A 21979-nucleotide genomic window follows, 5' to 3' on the forward strand; every position below is an offset into this window, starting at 1 on the left:
TTCATGCCTTTGGTGATTCACATTGAAAATATCTATAAAGATAATGTATCACATCTCTTTTTAGATTATTACTACTTCCCAACAAAGAATTAGCATTTTCACAATGCTAACATTGTCTGTATTTCTTTTATCAAAATTTAGAAATGTTATTTTTTTTCTCAATATTTTGTCCTGAAGATAAAGAGATGAGATTTTATTTCCAAGTCATTCTGTTACGCTTGGGCTCCGGTCAGGAGGCGTGAACACCACCCAGCAGGGTGGCTCCAGGTGGAGAGAGACAGGAAGCTAAAAACAGTGTCTGGTTCCAGGCTGGGTCAAGGCAGGCAGCAATAAGCAGTGTCTAGTTCAGGCTGGGTCAGAGGCAGGCGGCAAGGAGCAGAGTCTAAGTTCAGGCTGGGTCAGGGCAGGCGGCAATGAGCAGAGTCTAAGTTCAGGCTGGGTCAGGGCAGGCGGCAATGAGCAGAGTCTAAGTTCAGGCTGGGTCAGGGCACAGTAAGCAGGGCAAGGCAGGTCAGAAGGCCCGTAGGCCACACACACACAGAAGGCCCGTAGGCCACACACCATAAGCGGGGCAAGGCAGGTCAGAAGGCCCGTAGGCCACACACACACAGAAGGCCCGTAGGCCACACACCATAAGCGGGGCAAGGCAGGTCAGAAGGCCCGTAGGCTCCACACACACAGACAGAAGGCCCGTAGGCCACACACCATAAGCAGAGCAGGGCAGGTCAGAAGGCCCGTAGGCCAGGTGAGAACAACGAGGAAGGAGGCCCGAAGGCCGCGCAAGGCAAGGAAAGGCCCGAAGGCCGCGCAAGGCAAGGAAAGGCCCGAAGGCCGCGCAAGGCTAGAGCAGGGAGCCCAGGTGAGCTCGATGCCGAAGCACCGAGGGAACTGTCAGGCAGGGTTATAAGGGCCAACCCAGAACATAGAGTGGACAGGGGAGATGGCCTGGGCCTGTCAGGAGAGCCAGCACTAGAGGGACCCCTGGTGGTGAGGCGGTTGCACTGCAGCCAAAACTGTAACACATTCATTTAATAGGTCTTGCTTAGGCTGGTAGAGATGGAATGTCATTGTTACATTGCATCTGATTTAGCACACTTAGGCCTGGATTTATCAAAATGCAGTAAATATTGTACCACAATTGTTGCGGTTCCTACCTACAATGAGAGAGAGAGAGAGAGAGCCTAGCTATAAGGCCCTTATACATAGGTATTTATACCTCTATATGAGGCCCATCTAGTGCCTCGAGGTGAGATTTAGGTAGTAGTGTATGGGTTAGGGGCCACTTTGACATTCATAGTGAGACGTATGAACAGAACAGTGCTCTCTTGTGAAGATTTGGTGACCTTCGGAGTGAGGAAACGAACACAAAGATGAGATTTGTTCAATGTTCTCTAAATCTAGCTTGATGTTACCCAGGTAGAGAGTCCATTAGAGCCATTTACCACTGTGCCAAGGGATTGCATGCCGGCAGGGTGCCTGCAACCTGCGCCTGCTTCAAGCAGGCACAAAAGGTAAGATAACTTTTTTGGGATGGGGGTTAGGATAGGGCTAGGAGGTTAGGGGAATGGGTAGGAAGGTTAAATTAGGGGGTAGGGAAGTTCCCTCCCAGGCCACTCCTAAATTGGAGCGACCTGGAAGGGAACAGGGGAAGGCTGCGGGTGTCGGCGCGCACAAGTTGCACTAATGTGCACCCCCTTGCGCATGCCGAACCCCCGATTTTATAACGTGTGCACCTGCGCGCGCATGCTATAACATTGGGCATCCATGTGCAAGCGCCGAGTAGCATGCGCACATTTACGCCCGCGCGTAGGTTTTAAAATCTACCCCTTAGTGCATAGGCCCCATTAAAAATAAGAAATAACGTTTTGTGATATGGTATTTTTAATGATACTGGTAACCATGATGCAACATGGATGATGACATCCAAAGGTTCTTTCACAACACATTTCGAATCTCTACAAAATCTTAAAGGCACATATCCCTAGAGAATATGTAGTTGAAGAACAAAGATATTTTTAATATAGCCTGCATCCATTAGGGATATGGAAAATACAGCTGCCTCCAGCAGATTTAAGGCCTGATTTACGAAGCTTTTTCCCATAGACACAGAACAGGAGTAAAAACCTTCGTAAATCAGGCATTTAGGGAGTCACCAGCTGGAACCCTTCTCAAGATACACACGCAACCCCGGAAAACCTACCCCTGCCTCCCCCTGCGCGCGCTGAGCCTATCTTGCATAGGCTCGGCAGCGCTCGCAAACCCCGGGACGCGTAAGTCCCGGGGCTTCGAATAAGGGGCTGGCCAGGGGCCTGTCGATGGGCCTGGGCGTGTCCTGGGCATGATGGCGGTCTGGGGACGAGGCCGAGTGCTCTGGCTAGCGGCCTGTGCAGGGCAGGGAGCCGGCAGTGCATGCAAGTTACGCCTGCCTGAGGCAGGTGTAACTCCACGAAATAAGTTAGGGGGGGATTTAGTTAGGGCTGGGGGGTGGGTTAGATAGGGGAAGGGAGGGAAAGGTGGGGGGGACCAAAAAAAAAGTTCCCTCCGAGGGAACGGAGGCAGGCTGCTCGGCGCGTGCAGGTTGCACAATTGTGCACCCCCCTGCGTGCGCCGACCCTGGATTTTATAACATGCGCACAGCAGCATGTGCATGTTATAAAATCGGGCGTAGATTTGTTCGCGCCGGGTTGCGCGAACAAATCTGCTCCCTGTCGTAAGTTTAAAGATTTGACCCTTATTTAAAAGCATATAATTTCGGTGCTTTGAAGTTTGGAGATGATTTCTGCAGTATGTTTATTTGTTATGCTCTCTATGTGGTAAATTTTAAAGGCCCGCGTGGGTGTCCATGTGCACGTGGTTCCCGGCGCGAGCACATGGACGTGCCAATTTTATAACATGCGTGCGGTAACATGCGCATGTCATAAAATCCGATACCTGCACGCACATGCGCACCTGATGTTGTATTGGCACGCGCATGGGTGCCCACTTGCGCGTGCAGGAGGGGAATTTTTTAACTCACGCACGGCGAAGTGACTGGGCCTTTGCCCAATTCCATCCCAGTCCATGCCAATTAAGGAGGGGACTTGGAGGGAAACTCCCTATCCCCCTAACTCACCTTTTTCCCTTTTCCCCTCTCCACCTCGACCCCTAAATCTACCCTACCTACCCTATTTTTTTTTTGTTTCAAAACTTGCTCCTTTGCACAAAATGGCGCTGGCCCCCGCCCCGCCCCCACCCCCAGCCCTCCCCTTTTCCACACCCCGGCACTTCTGTGCGTACTGGCAGATACGCGCGTAGCCAGGCTGCTACGAAAATGCGCTCGGCGCCTGCGCAGCCCAGCCACACGCGTATCAGCCGATATTGGCGCGTGCCGGGTTTTGAAAATCCCCTGTGTGTATGAAGGCTTTTTAACACCAGAGATTTACTTTAAAAATAAAACTAGTTCTGCTTTCTCTGCCTCGCATACCCTTAGCATTCTCCTTCCTTCTTGCAGTCATTTGGGCCCTACTTTCTAGGACTGGTTCAAGTGCACACATTTGCACACATGCACCAGCCCACACCCATGGGCATGGCCATTTTATAACATAGGCACGTATCTTATGAAATAGCCTGGCCGTGCGTACATGTGCACCAAATTTTAAGTGGGCGTGTGCAAATCCCACTTCTACCGCATAAATCGAGGGGTTTGAGAGGGGTGCACGCCGACACCATTCCCAGTTTTACCAATTCATCCCCAGTTCGCCCAATTGAGAGATAAGTCCTCCAACCCTCCCCCCCCCTATGATAGATTTCACTCCTCCCAGTTAGCTCCGACCCTTAAAACCCGCAGATCTGCCTAGTTTTCTTTAAATGTTAACTTACAAGGCATCCTTAGCAGAGGTAAAGTTAACACGGCAGGGGACCTCGGTACGCGCTGGGTTGCATCAAGCATTTACGTACACATCGAAATGCCCATGTCCGTGCCCAGACCACACCCATGCCCTGCCCCTTTTGGAAAACTGTTGAGATGTGTGCACTGCGGCATTTACACACATATCTGGGTGCTTTTTAAAATACGGTCGGTATGCATGAGCCCGCCTTATTTGCACAGCCACTGATTGATATGCATGCCAGGCTTTTAAAATTTACCTCTAAGCATTTTTCCCATGGGAAAAATGGAAGAAAAGCTTTAGTATATGAGGTCTCTTAAATAAGAACAATTTCTGGATGAAATAGCCTTATCTGAAAATTACTCTACCCTGCCCAGCTAAAACTGTTCATGGGTTTCCACAATACACATGCTTTTAACTGGAGGAGAGGTAAAACGGTGCCACAATCATTTGATTTTCAAATGCACACTCGCCATTTTGCCCCTGCCCAGCACAAATAGAAGGTGCAAAATAACCTAGACACTTTGTGCATATTCAGCAGCTGCTAATTTTCAAAGGACAACAATGTGGTCAGTTCCCTTTTCAATATTGGCTGCAATTTACTCAGGCTAAAATAACCCAGGCACACTGTAAACAAAGTGAGTTATTCAACATCGGGCCCAGTGTGCTCCAGTGTACAGCAGAAATGATTCCTCCACATACTTATTTTTTTTCAACACAATCCCCTGATGTCTTGGGAGGACAACTGTTAGAAGTAATTTATACTGGTTAAAAAAACAACAGCAACATTTTATCCCTGTTAATCAGCTGTCTGAAAATTGCCCTCCCTAAAAACAGCTAAATGTTCAGATGCTGACTGTAGGAACATTGAGGGGAGGCATTCCCAGGGGTGTGTTTAGGTCTAAGAAAACTAAAAAATCATGGGAAAGAAGGTAATGTCCTTTCGTGGATTACAAACTGGTTAAAAGACAGGAAACAGAGAGTAGGATTAAATGGTCAATTTTCTCAGTGGAAAAGGGTAAAACAGTGGAGTGCCTCAGGGATCTATAATTGGACCCGGTGCTTTTCAATATATTTATAAATGATCTGGAAAGGAATACGATGAGTGAGGTTATCAAATCTGTGGATGATACAAAATTATTCAGAGTAGTTAAATCACAAGCGGATTGAGATACATTACAGGAGGACCTTGCGAGACTTGAAGATTGGGCATCCAAATGGCAGATGAAATTTAATGTGGACAAGTGCAAAGTGTTGCATATAGGGAAAAATAACCCTTGCTGTAGTTACACAATGTTAGGTTCCATATTAGGAGCTACCACCCAGGAAAAAGATTTAGGCCTCATTGTGGATAATACTTTAAAATCATCAGCTCAGTGTGCTGCAGCAGTCAAGAAACCAAACAGAATGTTAGGAATTATTAGGAAGGGAATGGTGAATAAAATGGAAATGTCATAATGTCTCTATATCACTCCATGGTGATACCGCACCTTGATTACTGTGCACAATACTGGTCACCACATCTCACTGGAGAAGGTACAGAGAAGGGTGATCAAAATGATAAAGGGGATGGAATGGAAAAACGATTCGCGGTAGGAGATCGTTCCGGACCCCTGCTGGACTTTTGGCAAGTCTTGTGGTGGTCAGGAGGCCCCCCCCAAGCTGGCCAAAAGTCCCTGGGGGTCCGGGAGCGATCTCCTAATCTCCTCCGGCGCTACCTTTGACCTGTCATATGACAGGTCAAAGGTAGCGCCGGCGCCATTTCTACAACGCAAGGAGGTCTGAGAGGGAAAGATCACACCGGGACCCTTCCTCTGGACCCCAGGTAATTTAAGGCATTTTGGGGGGGTTCGGGAGGGTGGGGGATTTATTTTAAAGGGTCGGGGTGGGTTTTAGGGTTGTTTTAGGGTGCCGGTTTTCCCGCCCTCCCCCCCCCCCACTGGACCCCAGGTAATTTAAGGCATTTTGGGGGGGTTCGGGAGGGTGGGGGATTTATTTTAAAGGGTCGGGGTGGGTTTTAGGGATGTTTTAGTGTGCCGGTTTTCGATTTACACGATTTACACGATATTTTAAAAACCCAAACTGCGACGATCCGATTCCCTCCCCCTCCCAGCCGAAATCGATCGTTAAGACGATCGATCACACGATTCACATCTCTAGTATAGATTCATTGATGACATTTTTTTTTCATCTGATGGGGTTCTGAAATAGTCTTTTTTTTATATATATAGATTGGTTCCCCCCATTGAAAAGAACTGTATTTTTTTTTTTGTCATCCTTAAACCTGGTGCATGTTATGCATGGGAGCAATACTGGAAGGAACCTTTAATAAACCAGTCCCCTCAATATATCATCGAAATGACGATCGATGTTCTAATGAATCTTCAAGGGACCCTATTCCGTTTTTAACATTAATTGATAGGGTAACCTGCTTAGAGACCTCCAGCTGGTTTGTCCCAGAAGTGTAAAGAAATACTTTTTAAAAACAGGGTAACTTTCCTTTAAAAGAAGACGCCTAGGGCTTAGGTATTATTCAGAAGGCTCTTTATTTTCAGATTTTGATTTGTATAGTGTTTCCTGGTAATTTATCAATGTTTATTTTAGCGTTCAACAATATGCATTTTTCTTTTTTTTTCTAAGGAAAAGCACTGGAAAGGGCAAGCTCAAGATGCAACGTGAAAATTTTAAAAAAAAATGTCTCACGGTTTAGCACATCTGAAGATGTAGTCTGCACACTGATGACCTATTGTTATATAATACAAACCAGGGAAACTGTCTCCAGATCTCAACACACATAAACGTGTGTGTGTGTGTAGCCGCAGGGGGGTGATGGGGTAAGATGGGGGCTAAAGGTTTGAACCGTTTTACCCTCCTATCTCCAAGCAGCCCATACTAAGCTCCAGCAAACAACTCATTAATCATGGAAACATCTTTCCATTTACTCAGTACCTTAACTGATGTCATAACCAATCCCCCAAAGTTTTAATAAGAGAAGAAGCATATATACACCAGATAAACTAATTTCCCTTTGTTCCGATTAAAAAAAGCAAAGCCAGACGATACAGAAGCCCCAGGCTGTGTTATATACATTTGAAGAGATATCCATATTGCCCGGTTTAGCACACAGTACATCATGCGGGCCAAAGCCACTGGCAGGTAAAAATTGAGCCTCACTAGAAGTGAAATAAAGTAGAAGAATCTTAAATCCGAATCAGTATCTCACTCATTCCCATGATTTTGCAATACTAATAAATCTGTCGGGTTACTGCTCTAATATTTTCTAGAGAATACTCAGGGGTCCATGGTCAATAATATAGTAAAACATAAAGCTAACATTAAGGATAACCGTGAGCTGGTAAACACTAAACAACTAAAGCTCAAGATTACAGCAATGGTTCAAGCAAATATAATTATTGTGAATCGGGTCAAGTGTGTGTTTCCTTCAAAGTACTGAAGTCAAACAAAAAATCTTGAGAATATGTATCGGCTGGGGCCAGAATATACCCCCTTAGGACGCCAAATTCTGGCTCGCATTTGTGTCTTTATATAAGGATTGTACGATAAACATATGCTGATAATTTACATGTATCGATAGGGATTTCAACCACTGAGACTAATGATCTACGTTCCACAATAAATATGGACTACGTTCTTATAAGAGAAAGATAGGCAAACGGGTAATATCCAGATATGCAAAGGCCGTTCAGCCAGAAGTCATATCGGTGTTTATTTTAAATATAAAAATTCTGAGTGAAAATCTTTACAGAACGAGATAAAGCTGAAGGAATATAGGGTGGATCTATGCCCTAAAGTTATAGGCGCTCTCTAGGAAATGTAACACCCCCTGAAAGAATGAGGGCAATGTGATGTTCACCACCTTGGCACTTTTAAGTTATTCAAGGTTTCCGTTCCGTGGTAAAAGACACAGGTCCATTGCAAATCCCGGAGGATTTTCGTTAACAAACTGGTAAAAGAAAACGAAAGGTTTTGTTCAGCAATTTGTGTTTCAGGCAACAATGAACACGAGCGAAACAACCAAGCCACAATTTGTTACTTGGTGTGCACCATAGCCTTTGACTTTTCTTGCCTATTCTACGTAAAATTTAGCAAATTCAATTTTGGAATTACGGGGGTTGAGGGGGAGGCTGTGGAAGAGGAGTCAAACTTTTCTATGTTGTGGAGAGCTCCTTGAAATTTTTAGTAAGCTCCTTAAAGATAACAGTAAAGCCACAAGAGTGCTTATGTTTTCTCGTACAAAATCGTATGTAATAACCTCCATCTGTTGGTACCTGGTTGCAAAAAAATCGTTTCTCTATTGCACGCTTGAGAACCAGCCTTGAATCTAGCATGGTTAGATTATAAATTGATGACTTTCGCACATCCGTGCTTCTTTTCACAATATATATCCGTTTATTATTATGTATTATTGTATATCATAGAAATAATGTAATGCTATAATTTACTGACCTTCCGAGTAATGTGTGACTAAGAACCTGTATTCCCGATCCAAACACAATTTACGTTTCTCTAATAAAAGATCTGTCTCTTCACTTACTATATCTGTAAATATTGGGAGTCAGACATTCTGAAAATGACAGGAAAGCACAGGGAAATACTAAATTAAAGTCAGAAATCGCCAAAAATGGATATCTTCCCTCAGAGGAAATCTTTGAGCTTTTATTATTATTATTATTATTATTATTATTATTACTACAGTTTCTGGCATTTAAGTATTGCAGGTAAGAACAAACCTTGAAGCCTAAAAAAAAGAGTGTATTCTTTAAATTTCGACAATTAACTAGCGCCCCTCCCCCTTAAATGCCAGAGCACAAATAGCAAACCTTGAAACCTATCAAAAATTCAACTGGGCAGTTTGTTTGCACTGGGAAACCGTGCCATGCTGAGTTTCCTCAAAAACAGTGCCCTTGTCTTTAGCTTTAACGCATCATATGTGTCTTTTAACAATCTCTAGACATTTCTACATCTATTGTACTGCCACTCCCGTCTCGGGAACCTCTCAGAGAATCGGAAACTAGCCGTCGGTCTTCAGGCTTACCAGAACTTGAACTTCAGTTAAACTCCAATAGAGGAAAGAAGGGAGGTCCTCCCATAATCAAATTACAGTGCAGTCTGAAGGTCATTTAATTGCAAGTTTGTCTACAGTCTATTTACTGGTTGGTTACATTGCTTTGTCTTGCTACAGTACTGCTGGGTTGGAGCTCTGCATTCAGAGGTGTCCAGAATTTACAAGATGTGATTGTGTAACAGAAAACTATCTAAATTAATTGTTATTTTCTGTTCTGTTATGGAAGACCGTGTTTTACACTTATGTTACTTTCCATTCATTTTCTTTTGCAAATATTTGAACAGAAAGAAAGTTGTTATAGAAAAAAATGAAGAGGAAATGTTAATACATTTTGTTTCAAACTAATATTTTTATTGTAATTTGAATTTTTCATCTACGTTTCCGTGTGTATTGTAAAGATATTTCTCTTGTCGAATATACATATGGCATTATTACTATTTGGCGGTTTGTCTTATACAGTATTGTTAGAAGATGGAACTAATAAAATATTATAAAATACTGTTGGATTTCAGTGGAAATGCAGTATTGTAACATTATCGTTGTCTCCTTTAATGTAAGCATGTTAGCCTCCACATTATGCACCTATGGATGATTTCGTAACGATAAACAGAGATCCTTTCAATGTAGCTCGACGAGCACAAAGCAACATTTCGCATAAATTCACAAGGCCGGATAGGTTTCTTGAATACCAAGAAAACCAGTATACTATTTTTTTGCATTCGCTGCAGAAGGGCAGATGAAATAACAGGTAAAGAGAAAGTTCCCTTATCCGAAATCTAAGACTGGAGGCGGCGGGTTGAATCATCTGTCACTTGTTGAGAATGTCAAAATGGAAGGCAAACCGATGGGAATCAGCACCTAGGACAGCGGCGGCAAGCTCACTCGCTTAGTGGAGGCTTGGTTCAGCTTGATTAGACTCCTAGCTGATAAGAATACTAAATCGCGTGGTTTATCCAGTTGTGTTCTTTACTTCTAAGACTGCCTTGGTTCTGATGAACATGTTGCCCATATCGCACATACATGGCAAAGAAACAAGCATTACTTTTGGAACACAAGGAGTTAACTAACACGTTCGCCCTTCTCAAGTTTTCGCTCTCATTATTGCCCCTTCTTGAATTCCTCTCCTACGTGTACAAATAGCAAGGTATATTTAAAGAATGTCATATTTTCCTGCTTTTTAAAAGAGCGTTAGTTACACTAATTTTTATTAAAAAAAAAAAAAAAAAAGAAATAATGAAGAAAAAGTACTGAGCACTCACAACTAAAGAGGCTTGGGGCAAAACGTATTCTATTCTTGATTGCGGTTTCCTTAATCAAGGTCTATTTCTTCTTATGGTGTTAGCTTAAATAAATAAATAAGCATTTTATTTCGGTTAAATTGCAATATGCAATTACAAATAACAGATTTTTCTAAACTCATCTTCAAGGAAGACAGGGTGCACGAAGATATTTTTGGCTAGAAAGCTCCACTTCTGTCGATGAGTAAAATAGAGAGCAAGTTCATATTCTGAAGTCAATTGTGCTAAGTACCTACAAAAAAATATATCAGTTGATTAGTTTTCTTTAAAACTTATGAATTGTAGCCAACGTGAAGAAACCTTTACAGAACATCAGAACATCATTCATTGGGGGGGGGGGGGGGGGGGACATTGTGTTCATAGGAAACTTGCTGAATTGTTGATTGGGCTAATGCAAGTTAAGGAGATATAAAAATGTAAATAAATAAAAAAATAAATATGAGGAAGATTTGAGGTGCCAAATTTAGATAATAACAACCTGGGTACTATATTTTGAAAAGTGAGAATAACCATAACGGGAGCTAAAATGGACATATAAAGGAAGAAAGCGATATCTCTTGATTCATTGCAATGGTATACAGTGTGCAAAACCAAACTTACATCCACAAAGCAAACTTAAATAAATTATGGGTATGATTTGTAGCTGTAGAATCATGATTCTTATTTTTTTCTTTATTTAAACCCTCAGTTAATACCTGAAAAACTACTTGAAATTTTAAAAAGATCTTTGAAAAACACTATACACATACTTGTATTTGATGTAGCATATGTTCAGCTTTTGAGTTTTCAATATCAAGCGAGGTTTTTTTTTTTAAATCAAATACTTCTTTCTTTATATAAAAATAGCGCGATACATTCTATCCTCGGGAAGCCAAACATCGTTTCTAAGCGTTACATCATATAGGCATCCTGAAACAAAGATTTTTAGTTTGTTTGCGGTAGTTATTCCTAAGATAAATATGTAAACAATAATAATAATTGCCCTCTCTCTGTAGTGGATGCTATTAGGTGACTGACTTGCAGCTGCCACATCAGTTCCCTATTCCTCCCTGCCAAGTCCAAGGAAGGAAGCCTGCAGCACAGAAGAAAAATTCGAGTCAAACAGCTGCCTTTCCTGTTCAAATCTCAGGACCACAAGGGTCTGCTGCCACGTCTGCAATCTTCCGTATGGAGCTGTGGCAAGCTATCAGTCCTCGGGAGTTTGCTGGATGCAGTTGTGTGCAGGTCGTATAAGCATAAGAACCCTTCTAATAGGCATAGTACCTCTGATAATTTTAGCTGATAAATCAGAAGCTTATGGGATCTCAATTTCAGCTGTCCAACATCGTTTCACATTGACTGTGTGCTTCATTAGAAGCCTGCTAAAAGTGTGACTCCTTAAGCCCCTGGTTTGGCAGATACAAACAGCGGCAATAACTGATCCTAAAAGGAAAGAGTCTCCAGAAGTTGCCTTCAGCAGATCCCGGAGACAGATAAGCTTGCCACAACTCTTTATACGGAAGATTGCGGGCCCTGAAGCAGGATGCCCGAGGCTCTGGGATTTGAACTGGAGAGAATTTTAGTTTCATTTAGTGCTGGATCTTTCCCCCTTGCTGGATTTGAAAGGGAGGGCTTTGAAAATGGTGCTGCCCCGGGTCATTTTGCAAACATGGGCTCTAGACCATCAGCATCAGGTCAGCAACATAATAGGATTCATCACAAAGTAGATTTCTATCAGTATTGTTAGCATAATTATTTGCCTATCATAATAAAACTTTGTCACCTACTTTCTCCTGTGAAGATTAGATAGATACATATACACGAACATACGTGTGTGTGTGTGTGTGTGTGTGTTTGGATGGCTCTAAACAGAATCTAAAGCCGAGTGCCCCACTGTGCATACCTTCTTATGAAAGTTTTACTCCGATAAGGTGAATTTGGGATTAATTGAAAAAAAAACCCATAGATATAGGATCGCACGCCCTTTTCTACACATAATTTTTTAAACATTATTTCCAAGAAATTTAAAATAATCACTTAAGATATTGAAACATAACAGTGTACTTTATCCAATTGTTGGAAAACAGAACAGAAATAGCAGAATTGCTGCAAATGGAGTGAAAAGAATCTTGTTACACAATGCATATATGTATGGTGCATATTAATGAGTGGCACTGAAATTATGGAAAATGCATTTTTCTTCACTGAACAGTCATTATACAACCCAATAAAAATAAAGTAAAACAGTTTCAAAGTGCAAGTCCATTACCATAAAATGCTGAAGACCATGTTCAAAGACTGAGGTCCCCACTGAAATCCCACTTGATCTTCCTATGCAAGACCCTATTTTTGAAAAGTAGAGAATGTCACGCAGTATTCCGTAAACAAAAGATACGTACAGATGAAATGAATGACAACATAAAAATGAATATTCAAAAACCCCTTTCAACTGGCAGCAAAGAGTCTACTTAAAGGAGGCCCATTGTTGAAGAGGGTTGCTTATGGTCCCTTAAAAGGCTCCTCATTCTGCATCTGGGTCTCTGGTTTCGGATGCACTCTCATCCCAAAGATTTCAAAATATTGCCAATCAATGTGCAAAACTAAAATTCACATTTCTCCATGCCCCTTGGTCGTTTCGTCATCTGGTCCTCACGATATGAATCAAAAGAAAAACCACAGCTACCTATCAAGTCAGGAAAGCTTCCTAAGCTTTTAATTTCTTGTAATGAGCTGAAATATAAAAGAAACTAAGATTTTGGAAAGGACACCTCTGGCTGACTTTAAATCTTTCTGAAAAGGAATCCTCTCGTCGATACACTGTGTTGTGTGTTGGGTGAGATCTGGAGTTTGGGACGGGGTGCTCAATGAAGACCGACGCAGGGGGTTTCCAGGGTGCCCCGTACCAAGGCAGAAGGCAGAGCCTCATTGAAGATGCCAGAAAGGAGAAAGACACCTCAGATTCTTCTTCGCTGGGTGCCCTGGAGGACCAGGATGATCCTGTTTTCCAGGCGGAAGAAGCAAAAACCTCTCTGAATCTGCTCTTTACTCTCGGAAATGACATAAAGGCTGGATTGTCCAGAACTATCAAAATCTTTGAGGTATAATATCTGTGTGTGTCTCTTCCTGCTTGGGGTGGTTTGGTTTGGTTTTTTTTTTTTTTTGTTTCTTTGTTTCTTTGTTTTTTTAGTCTTTTCTCTATCCGAAAATAACAGGGAACTAATGGGGTTGGGGGAAACCTATACAAAGGATAGAATACTTATTATAATCTAAACAGATAGAATGAATCATGCATGTGAACTGAATGCACAGGATTATTCCTGGAATCATTTGTTCTGCTATTCTATACACATCTAGATTGTCTAACTTTATAAGATAAATGCAACTTGCATTTTACAGTGGTTTTGCCTCAGTTGTAATTGAGTTTCTCGGGTGGGTGTGGAGGAAGAGTGGGATTTCTGTTTCAATCCAATATGAAAATGTATGCTTAATCATCATGTTTAGTGTACTGTGCAGGAGAATATGCAGGTTAGCGTCCTGATTAAAAACAGGCAGGCTTGCTGTTATACCAAACATTATCAGAATATTGTTTCCCATCACCTTCTACCCCGGCACTCCTCAAGCGGCGTGACAGAAAGTCTCTTTTGAGAGTTGGAGTTTTGCTCTGTTCAAATTATACTCAACTGCAGCCAAAATAAATGTCCCAACCTGGAACGGATTTCTCCATTGCAGACATTTGCAGCTCGAATTCAGCACATTGAAAGTAGACCAGCAAGGGGGTCCGGGAGCACGGAAGAAGATCTGGAGTTTTTTGTGAAATGCGAAATTCATAACTCTGATACCAGCCTGCTCATGAACTCCCTGAAAAGAGTAGCAGGCGATGTGAACTCAGTGAGAGAAGAAAAAGGTACGTGTAATGTATGTCCCTTCGTCTTTTAAGGTGGGTGTGTATGTGTGTTGCGCGCGCAGAATCCAGTATCCAGGCTTTGCAGTGATACTGGGTTTGGCATTTATATGACATAACTACCTTGAACCGTTCTCACAAACATAAAATAATGAAATTGCCGTTAAACTGTAAAATGCCGAGTTCCTCTCTTGTCTATATTTTGCTGCTTGACCCATTTAGATCTAGGGTACTCTTTATGTTCTGGAAAAGTTTGATTATACTGTGGTTATTTATGGTGAAGTGGGGTTTTTTTTAATGCCATGAGAATCTTCTTTTTCCAAAGTTTTTGCCCATTCTCACCTATGCAAATAATAATAATAATAATAATAATAATAATAATAATAATAATAAATAATAATAAAATACAAGACAATAAATCCTAGAGCAATGCTTGCTTGGTTGGTTGGTTTGACTACTGTATCTCTGTAAGCAATGCATGATGAGATAATTCCTATGCCAGGGCTTCCGAAAACCTGTCCCAAGTCCCCACAGCCAATCAGGTTGTTTTTTTTCAGGATATCCATAATAAATATGCATGAGATAAATTTGCATACATTGGAGGCACTGTACATGCAAATTTATCTCATGCGTGTTCCTTTTGGCTATTCTGAAAACTCGACTGGCTGTGGGATCCCCAGGAGAGATTTGCAAAGCCCTCTCCAATGCCATCTGGATACATTGTCAAAAAATGATTTCTAGTCAGATAATATTCTAAATACATGTCACCAATAATAATTAGTACATTAACTGTCGTCTCTATTCTGTAAGTTCAATGAATTGCCCTTACCTGTCAGATCGCATTTTCACTACCAGATTTAAAGGGAGCATTTTATAACAGCCCTCATGAAAAAAAATCTGCATAAACCCTACTTTCTAAGCAAACTTATACACATTTTCACTTGTAAAATTACCCCCCCCCCCCCCCCCCAAACCACCCACATACAATTACATCCGCTAAACTGCACACAGAAGTTTTTCAGGAAACTTTGCACGCACTTTTGAAAATCTAAGAGTAGGCAAATAAGTGCAAACTGCTCCCGAGTTCCAAATTTGGAAATGCCTCTGCACAGTCCAGATACATTTTATGCACATACAAGTTATAAGCATGTAAGCTTACCTGCTTACCAGTCAGGTAATTTTCTAATGAGCCATTTTTAGGGGTACAGCCATGGAAATGCCTTTGAAAATTACCTGCTAAATTTCTGTTCCATAAATATCTCCTGCTACTTATTTATCCACCTTCATGAAATTCCTACTTTCCTTTGCCTTTTGGTTACCTCCTTTATGGCTTTGATTAAGTGCCTGACTGTGTACTTGCTTTCTCATTGATGTATTTTAAGTGCTTAGATTAAAAAAAACTATATAAAACTGACTTGCATCAATGTACAAAGATGTGTGATTGCTCTGAGTCTTTAGGTACAAATCTTCACACTGTGTGGCTTAATCACTTACCTTTACTGATTCCCACATATACTGAGTTCCTGCTCTTCTGAATTTTATCACTTGGTGGGCCTTCAACATGATTTTTGACAGTCAGTTTTTGGTTTCATGCCTACAAGTATGCATCTTATTTCCACATGAACATAAGGCTTGTTTCACCCAAGTTTATGATTTGGGAAAACAGGAAAACCAACTGGATTTAAGCCCCTTCTTTAAGTCCATCAGGTAACGCCCCAATGAAAATATTAATGCCTTTTCCCTAATTTAAAATATTGACTAAACAAAATATTAACTAAGACAAAAGTCAGTTTTAAAGAGCCAGTTTTGATTTCCCCACTAGGGATCATAGTGCTTGCCTTTTGTAAAGCATGTTTGACATAACCTAACATTTATAATCTTATCTATAACATATACACCATCTCCCTTATCTTAATGTACTCCCTTTGTCTTCCACCAATACAATCATACCTCATATGCTTATACTTATTCTTCACACATCTTATACATGCATACAAAACATTTTCCATATATCTACCTATCAGCATCTACAACATAGGGCAAACATACATGCAGTTATGTCAGATCAGAAATGATATTGCTGAGCTATATTAACAAGCATGACACAACTACAAGGAGTACTCGTACCATTAGTTATCACTACTGCATCCACTTATAACTCTAACATTTTAGTTTCACCCCTCCTTACAACCACATACATAACTTCTTTACTCACAGATCCACACTCAAATCTTCCAGTCTATACACATTTTATTTATTTTATTTTATTTATTTATCGAGTTTTATATACCGTCGTTCGGTTTTCCCATCACAGTGGTTTACAACATTACAGTGCAAAATATTCCATGCAATCACTGATACCACACCCTAGAAATATAAGAATAATAAAATAATAAAACTTTATCAAAAAGAAAAAACTCAGCATAAAACTAAGTCCTCAGTTGTCTTATGGCAGTCTGACGGGATGATTTGCGGTATGTAATAGGGATGTGAATCGTGTCCTCGATCGTCTTAACGATCGATTTCGGCTGGGAGGGGGAGGGAATCGTATTGTTGCCGTTTGGGGGGGTAAAATATCGTGAAAAATCATGAAAAATCGAAAAATTGAAAAATCGCAAAACCGGCACATTAAAACCCCCTAAAACCCACCCCCGACCCTTTAAATTAAATCCCCCACCCTCCCGAACCCCCCCCAAATGACTTAAATAACCTGCGGGTCCAGCGGCGGTCCGGAACGGCAGCGGTCCGGAACGGGCTCCTGCTCCTCAATCTTGTTGTCTTCAGCCGGCGCCATTTTCCAAAATGGCGGCGAAAAATGGCGGCGGCCATAGACGAACACGATTGGACGGCAGGAGGTCCTTCCGGACCCCCGCTGGACTTTTGGCAAGTCTCGTGGGGGTCAGGAGGCCCCCCACAAGCTGGCCAAAAGTTCCTGGAGGTCCAGCGGGGGTCAGGGAGCGATTTCCCGCCGCGAATCGTTTCCGTACGGAAAATGGCGCCGGCAGGAGATCGACTGCAGGAGGTCGTTCAGCGAGGGTTCCGGCGCCTCGCTGAACGACCTCCTGCAGTCGATCTCCTGCCGGCGCCATTTTCCGTACGAAAACGATTCGCGGCGGGAAATCGCTCCCTGACCCCCGCTGGACCTCCAGGAACTTTTGGCCAGCTTGTGGGGGGCCTCCTGACCCCCACGAGACTTGCCAAAAGTCCAGCAGGGGTCCGGAAGGACCTCCTGCCGTCCAATCGTGTTCGTCTATGGCCGCCGCCATTTTTCGCCGCCATTTTGGAAAATGGCGCCGGCTGAAGACAACAAGATTGAGGAGCAGGAGCCCGTTCCGGACCGCTGCTGGACCCGCAGGTTATTTAACTCATTTGGGGGGGGTTCGGGAGGGTGGGGGATTTAATTTAAAGGGTCGGGGGTGGGTTTTAGGGGGTTTTAATGTGCCGGCTCACGATTCTAACGATTTATAACGATAAATCGTTAGAATCTCTATTGTATTGTGTTCCATAACGGTTTAAGACGATATTAAAATTATCGGACGATAATTTTAATCGTCCTAAAACGATTCACATCCCTAGTATGTAATAAGACCTGAAATGACCTGCCAGTGGAGGTGGTGGAAACCAGTACTTTAACAGATTCTGGGTGTTCGTGGGACTGAAACAGAAAGCAGTGCTAGGAAAAGGGTTGAAAGTTCAGGAAAAAAAGACATGGTAGCTTGGACTAAATATGGGAATTTGTGTGCTCATCTTGCCCAAGTGGAAGAATTGCAACTGGGCAGATTGGATGAGCCAATTTGATCTTTTTCTGCCATCATTTACCATGTTACTGTGAATGATTAGGCCCCTCCATTTCTCCTCAGCTTCTGCTGCTGGAACCTTGGCTTTGGGGTCACAGGACTAAACATGATATTGTGTGCATGGAAAAGAGATAACAAATGCTTAAACCCTACCTAATCATTTACAATGGGCATTGTTAAAATCACATCTACAGAGAATATGAGAAAGCTGTCAGATGATGAGAGTGGCCAAAGAAGGAAAGAGTAATAAGTGTAGCCAATTAAATCAGACCTGTAGGAAAGAGGGTAAGGATAGCTAGTAAAAGAAGAAACATGAATGTACAAAATCAATATGGTAGATAGGCCTGGATTAATCAATAGGCACTCTGGTACTGTGTCTAGGGTGATACAAAAACCAGGGGTGTTGCAATAGGCTGGCCGAATAATTTACTGCCTTCAAGCTTTGCTGAGTCTCACTCAGAATAGGCCTCTACTACCTAATCTAGCCCCCTCCCTCCCCAAGCAGTATGCAGGGAACAAAATGGGAGAGACGTGAGCCGGGAGCAGAGAGAGCAAAGGGAGATCATTTTGGTATGGTTAGGAAGGGTGAAGGGGAATGATTGGAGGGTGAGATGGGGGATGTGAGTGAATTAGCTGGGGGGGGTAAGGGGACAGTGTTTGTTTGTGTGAAGGAGGAGGGATTGATGCTGGTGTATGTGCCAGATTAAGAGAGGGGATGCAAGGAGAGCAGGAGCAGAGCACAGTAGGGACCCCTGCCTCCTCTCCTCTCCTTCCCCCTCCCCTACCCCCAGTACAATTCAGTCTCTCTCTCTCCCTTGATCTCGGATTCTGTCCCCCAGATCCTAGAACCTCCCTTCCTTCCTCTTCCTTCTCTCTAGATCCTGGAACCCCCCCCCCCCCCCTTCCCCAACATATGATACCCTCTCCTCCTCTTTCTCAATCCCAGAACCTCCCTCCTTCTCACTCTTCCCTCCCATCCCAGATTCTTGATTTTCTCCCTTTCCTCCACCTTCCCCATCTCCTATCCTTCCCATCCCAGCCCTTACTACCTTTTCTCCTCCCATCCCCAGTCCTCTTTCCTTCTCATACTCCTCCCTCCTATCCCCAGTCTTTTCTCCTCACCCCTTCCCTAGCCCTTCTCCTTTCCTTTCCTCTCCCCATCCCTGGCCTTCTCTCCCTCTCCTTCTCTTCTGCCTATCCCTCAGATCTCATCCCTGTACTGATACTTACGATTCCTTTTGATCGCCCAATTAAAAAAAAACATTATACAGACACAAGCAAGGTTGGAGTTTTATAATATAAATGCTGGAAATATTTGCCAGTTTTTGCCACAGAATCTATGCCTGAGCTGCTGCAGCAAACTGTGGGGCAGAACCACATGGCAAATATCCAGCAAGAATGTAAATATTGTTTAAAAAGTATCTGCTTAAGAAGATTTTATAGGCTATCTTGGAGCCTGTTCTTTGTTCAAAGCATTTTCCAAACCATGTCTTACGTCAGTCTTGTGGTTGTCCTAAACCATAACCAGTAGACTTTGGGCATGTGGCTCACAAATTCTAGCACCATCTTGATGTTTGCCCGTTAGCTGGCTTGCCCGTTAGCTGGCTTGCCCGTTAGCATTGGCTGCCTGATATTCCACCTGGCAGTCTCTGATCAGGAGGTTGTCCAGGTAACTCACCCATAATTCCTTTGGCCTTTCTTTTACTGTGGCTGCTCTTTAAAAAGTCTTTACAAAAACTTTCAATATCTTCTCCTCAGGTGAGTTTTAACAAAGCTGGATTCCCAGGAGGGCATCTCACTTTGGCAATCTGTACTGCTTGGGCCATTTGATCAGGGAATCCTCTCATTGCTTTACACATTCTTATAGGACTTACTGTTGAGCCCATTCACCCTACACAAATGTCTAGAGTTGTTGTTGTCCCTCTGATAACAGCTGGTTTAATCATTCCATAGTTTTGACAATTTGTCATGGCTGGGTTGTTAGTCAATTTTTTTTGGCTGAGTGGCAAAAGGAATTAACCCACTACTGACACCACTAGTAATAGCCAGGGCCAGCTGGTACCATTTTGAAATATGACACCAATGGGGCAGGAGAAGCTAGGGATTGCTCCTACTCAATTTTGAGGCTGGAGACAACATGGATGGGTAAGAGGCAGGGCAGGGGAAACAGTCCAGGAGCTCTGGAGGGTCCAGGGGGATCAGAGGTGGGGGTTTTCCTAATCAAAGATAGAGGTTGAATGGTGGGCAGATAGGAGGAGCCTCAGACTCAGTGCCATTATTTAATTCCTTTTGTAGTTTATTTCATTTCAAATAAATGAAAACATATCCTCCCCCCCAAAAAAATCCCCAAAATTTGCACACCCCTCATAAATATTGCTATAAGAAGTAACTACAAATACTGTATGCCAGATACAAGGATGTTACTTATTCTTCTAGTTCCCTGGTTTCCCAAGAAGGTTAGAGATCTTGACAAGTGTCATCACCTGATCAGCAAATATGAACCAGATCTGGACCACGATCATCCTGTAAGTATGAGATAATTGCAAATTCAGTATACACTAACACTAATTGAAGACTTACAAGCCAGTCAGAAGAATAATGTATTGCTTTCTGATCCTCCTCTGTAAATTGTTTCCATGGAGGCATGGCTTTTTGTCTTATAGCAAAGGAATATTTTACTGTATCTATAGAAATGAATGAGCCCCGCTGCTTCTCTGAAATCAGACACTGGAAGATATTAACTTTCTATCAATTAATATTTCACAAAATGTGAACCAGGATATACATTTGTGGGTCAGAGAATCAGATGATACATTCAAATGCCATGAATTAAATTACCATTAGGAAAATTAAGACTTTCATATTATATCACATTTTTAAATACATTAAATGTATCAATGTTAAAATCAATTAAAAATCAATCTTTCTCTCTCCCTCTTTCCCCATATTTATATGCATATGTATGATATATAGATATAGATAAATAAGAGAATAATCTGTTATAGATTTTAACATATTGATACATTTATTTTAATTTATTTAAAAATTATGTATATAAATATATATATATATATATATATATATATATATATATATTTAAAAATTTTATATATATATATATATATATATATACATATATATACACCCAAAAAAACATAAAATAATACCTCCATTAATAAATAAACAATTAGCATTGAATTATTATTCCAAAGGTTACAAAATAGATTATTTATATATATATATACACACAAATACATGCACACACACATTATTTATTACATAATTTTGGCTTCTCTGGAGGACAAATATCAGAAAAAACCTGAATTGCAGCTTCTAGACCAGAATATAGTGGGTATAGATGTGGGCCTGAGCAGAGCACTGCCATCACATCTGATGGGAGCAATTTTAGCCTGTTTAACATTTTACATGTGCTTAAAATAGGAAAGCTAGTATGAACATGCCTCCTATGACCAAAATAGAGCATTGTGTATGTTGTGGTAGTGCACTTGAATTTGTAGAAATTACGGTCAAACAAGTTGTAGGTGAGATAATTTTGTTAGAGTTACCTGAATGTGTCAGGTACATCTGTGACTAGCTTTTGGGAGCTATATGTTACTGACTGACCTTGCAACAGTATTTTCTGAGTTATTTATCTTCGTTTTTATTTTGCATGTTTTCATGAACAATGCAGAACTAAACCTTGGAGAAGTTAGTTTTGGAGCCAATGCAATGCTGGACCAGTGAAATGTCAGATTGGAATAATAAATCACTGTCATGATAAGAGCCTCAGACAATGGCCAACTATAATAATTCTGGGTTTTAATGTGAACAATTACCGCTAGTAATACATGATCAGAGCTAACCAAATATGTCCTTATTGTACAAAAGGCTAACAGCAGAAAATGTTGCTGTTTAATAGCTATGAAGCTGTTAAATGGTATTATGAGGATGTTATATGACACCTTTGTTTAAAATGCCATATAAACGATAAAATTAACCACATAAATAAAGAAAAAAACCCAAGAAAATTAAAATAGTAAACTATAAAGTAC

At 41.7% G+C, this 21979-nt stretch overlaps 1 protein-coding gene across 1 annotated transcript in view; it reads left to right on the forward strand.

Annotated features, from left to right (window-relative positions):
• Positions 1–13093: 13093 nt before the first annotated feature.
• LOC115089382 (tyrosine 3-monooxygenase-like) overlaps positions 13094–21979 on the forward strand; it is a 54114-nt gene continuing 45228 nt past the window's right edge. The window contains exons 1-3 of the mRNA XM_029597474.1: positions 13094–13327; positions 13959–14133; positions 20364–20452. Of these exons, the coding sequence (XP_029453334.1) occupies positions 13094–13327; positions 13959–14133; positions 20364–20452 (498 nt within the window). The remainder of the gene's footprint in view (positions 13328–13958; positions 14134–20363; positions 20453–21979) is intronic.

This window comes from Rhinatrema bivittatum, chromosome 4 (genome assembly GCF_901001135.1).
Source record: "Rhinatrema bivittatum chromosome 4, aRhiBiv1.1, whole genome shotgun sequence".
In the NCBI taxonomy this organism is placed as follows: Eukaryota; Metazoa; Chordata; class Amphibia; order Gymnophiona; family Rhinatrematidae; genus Rhinatrema; species Rhinatrema bivittatum.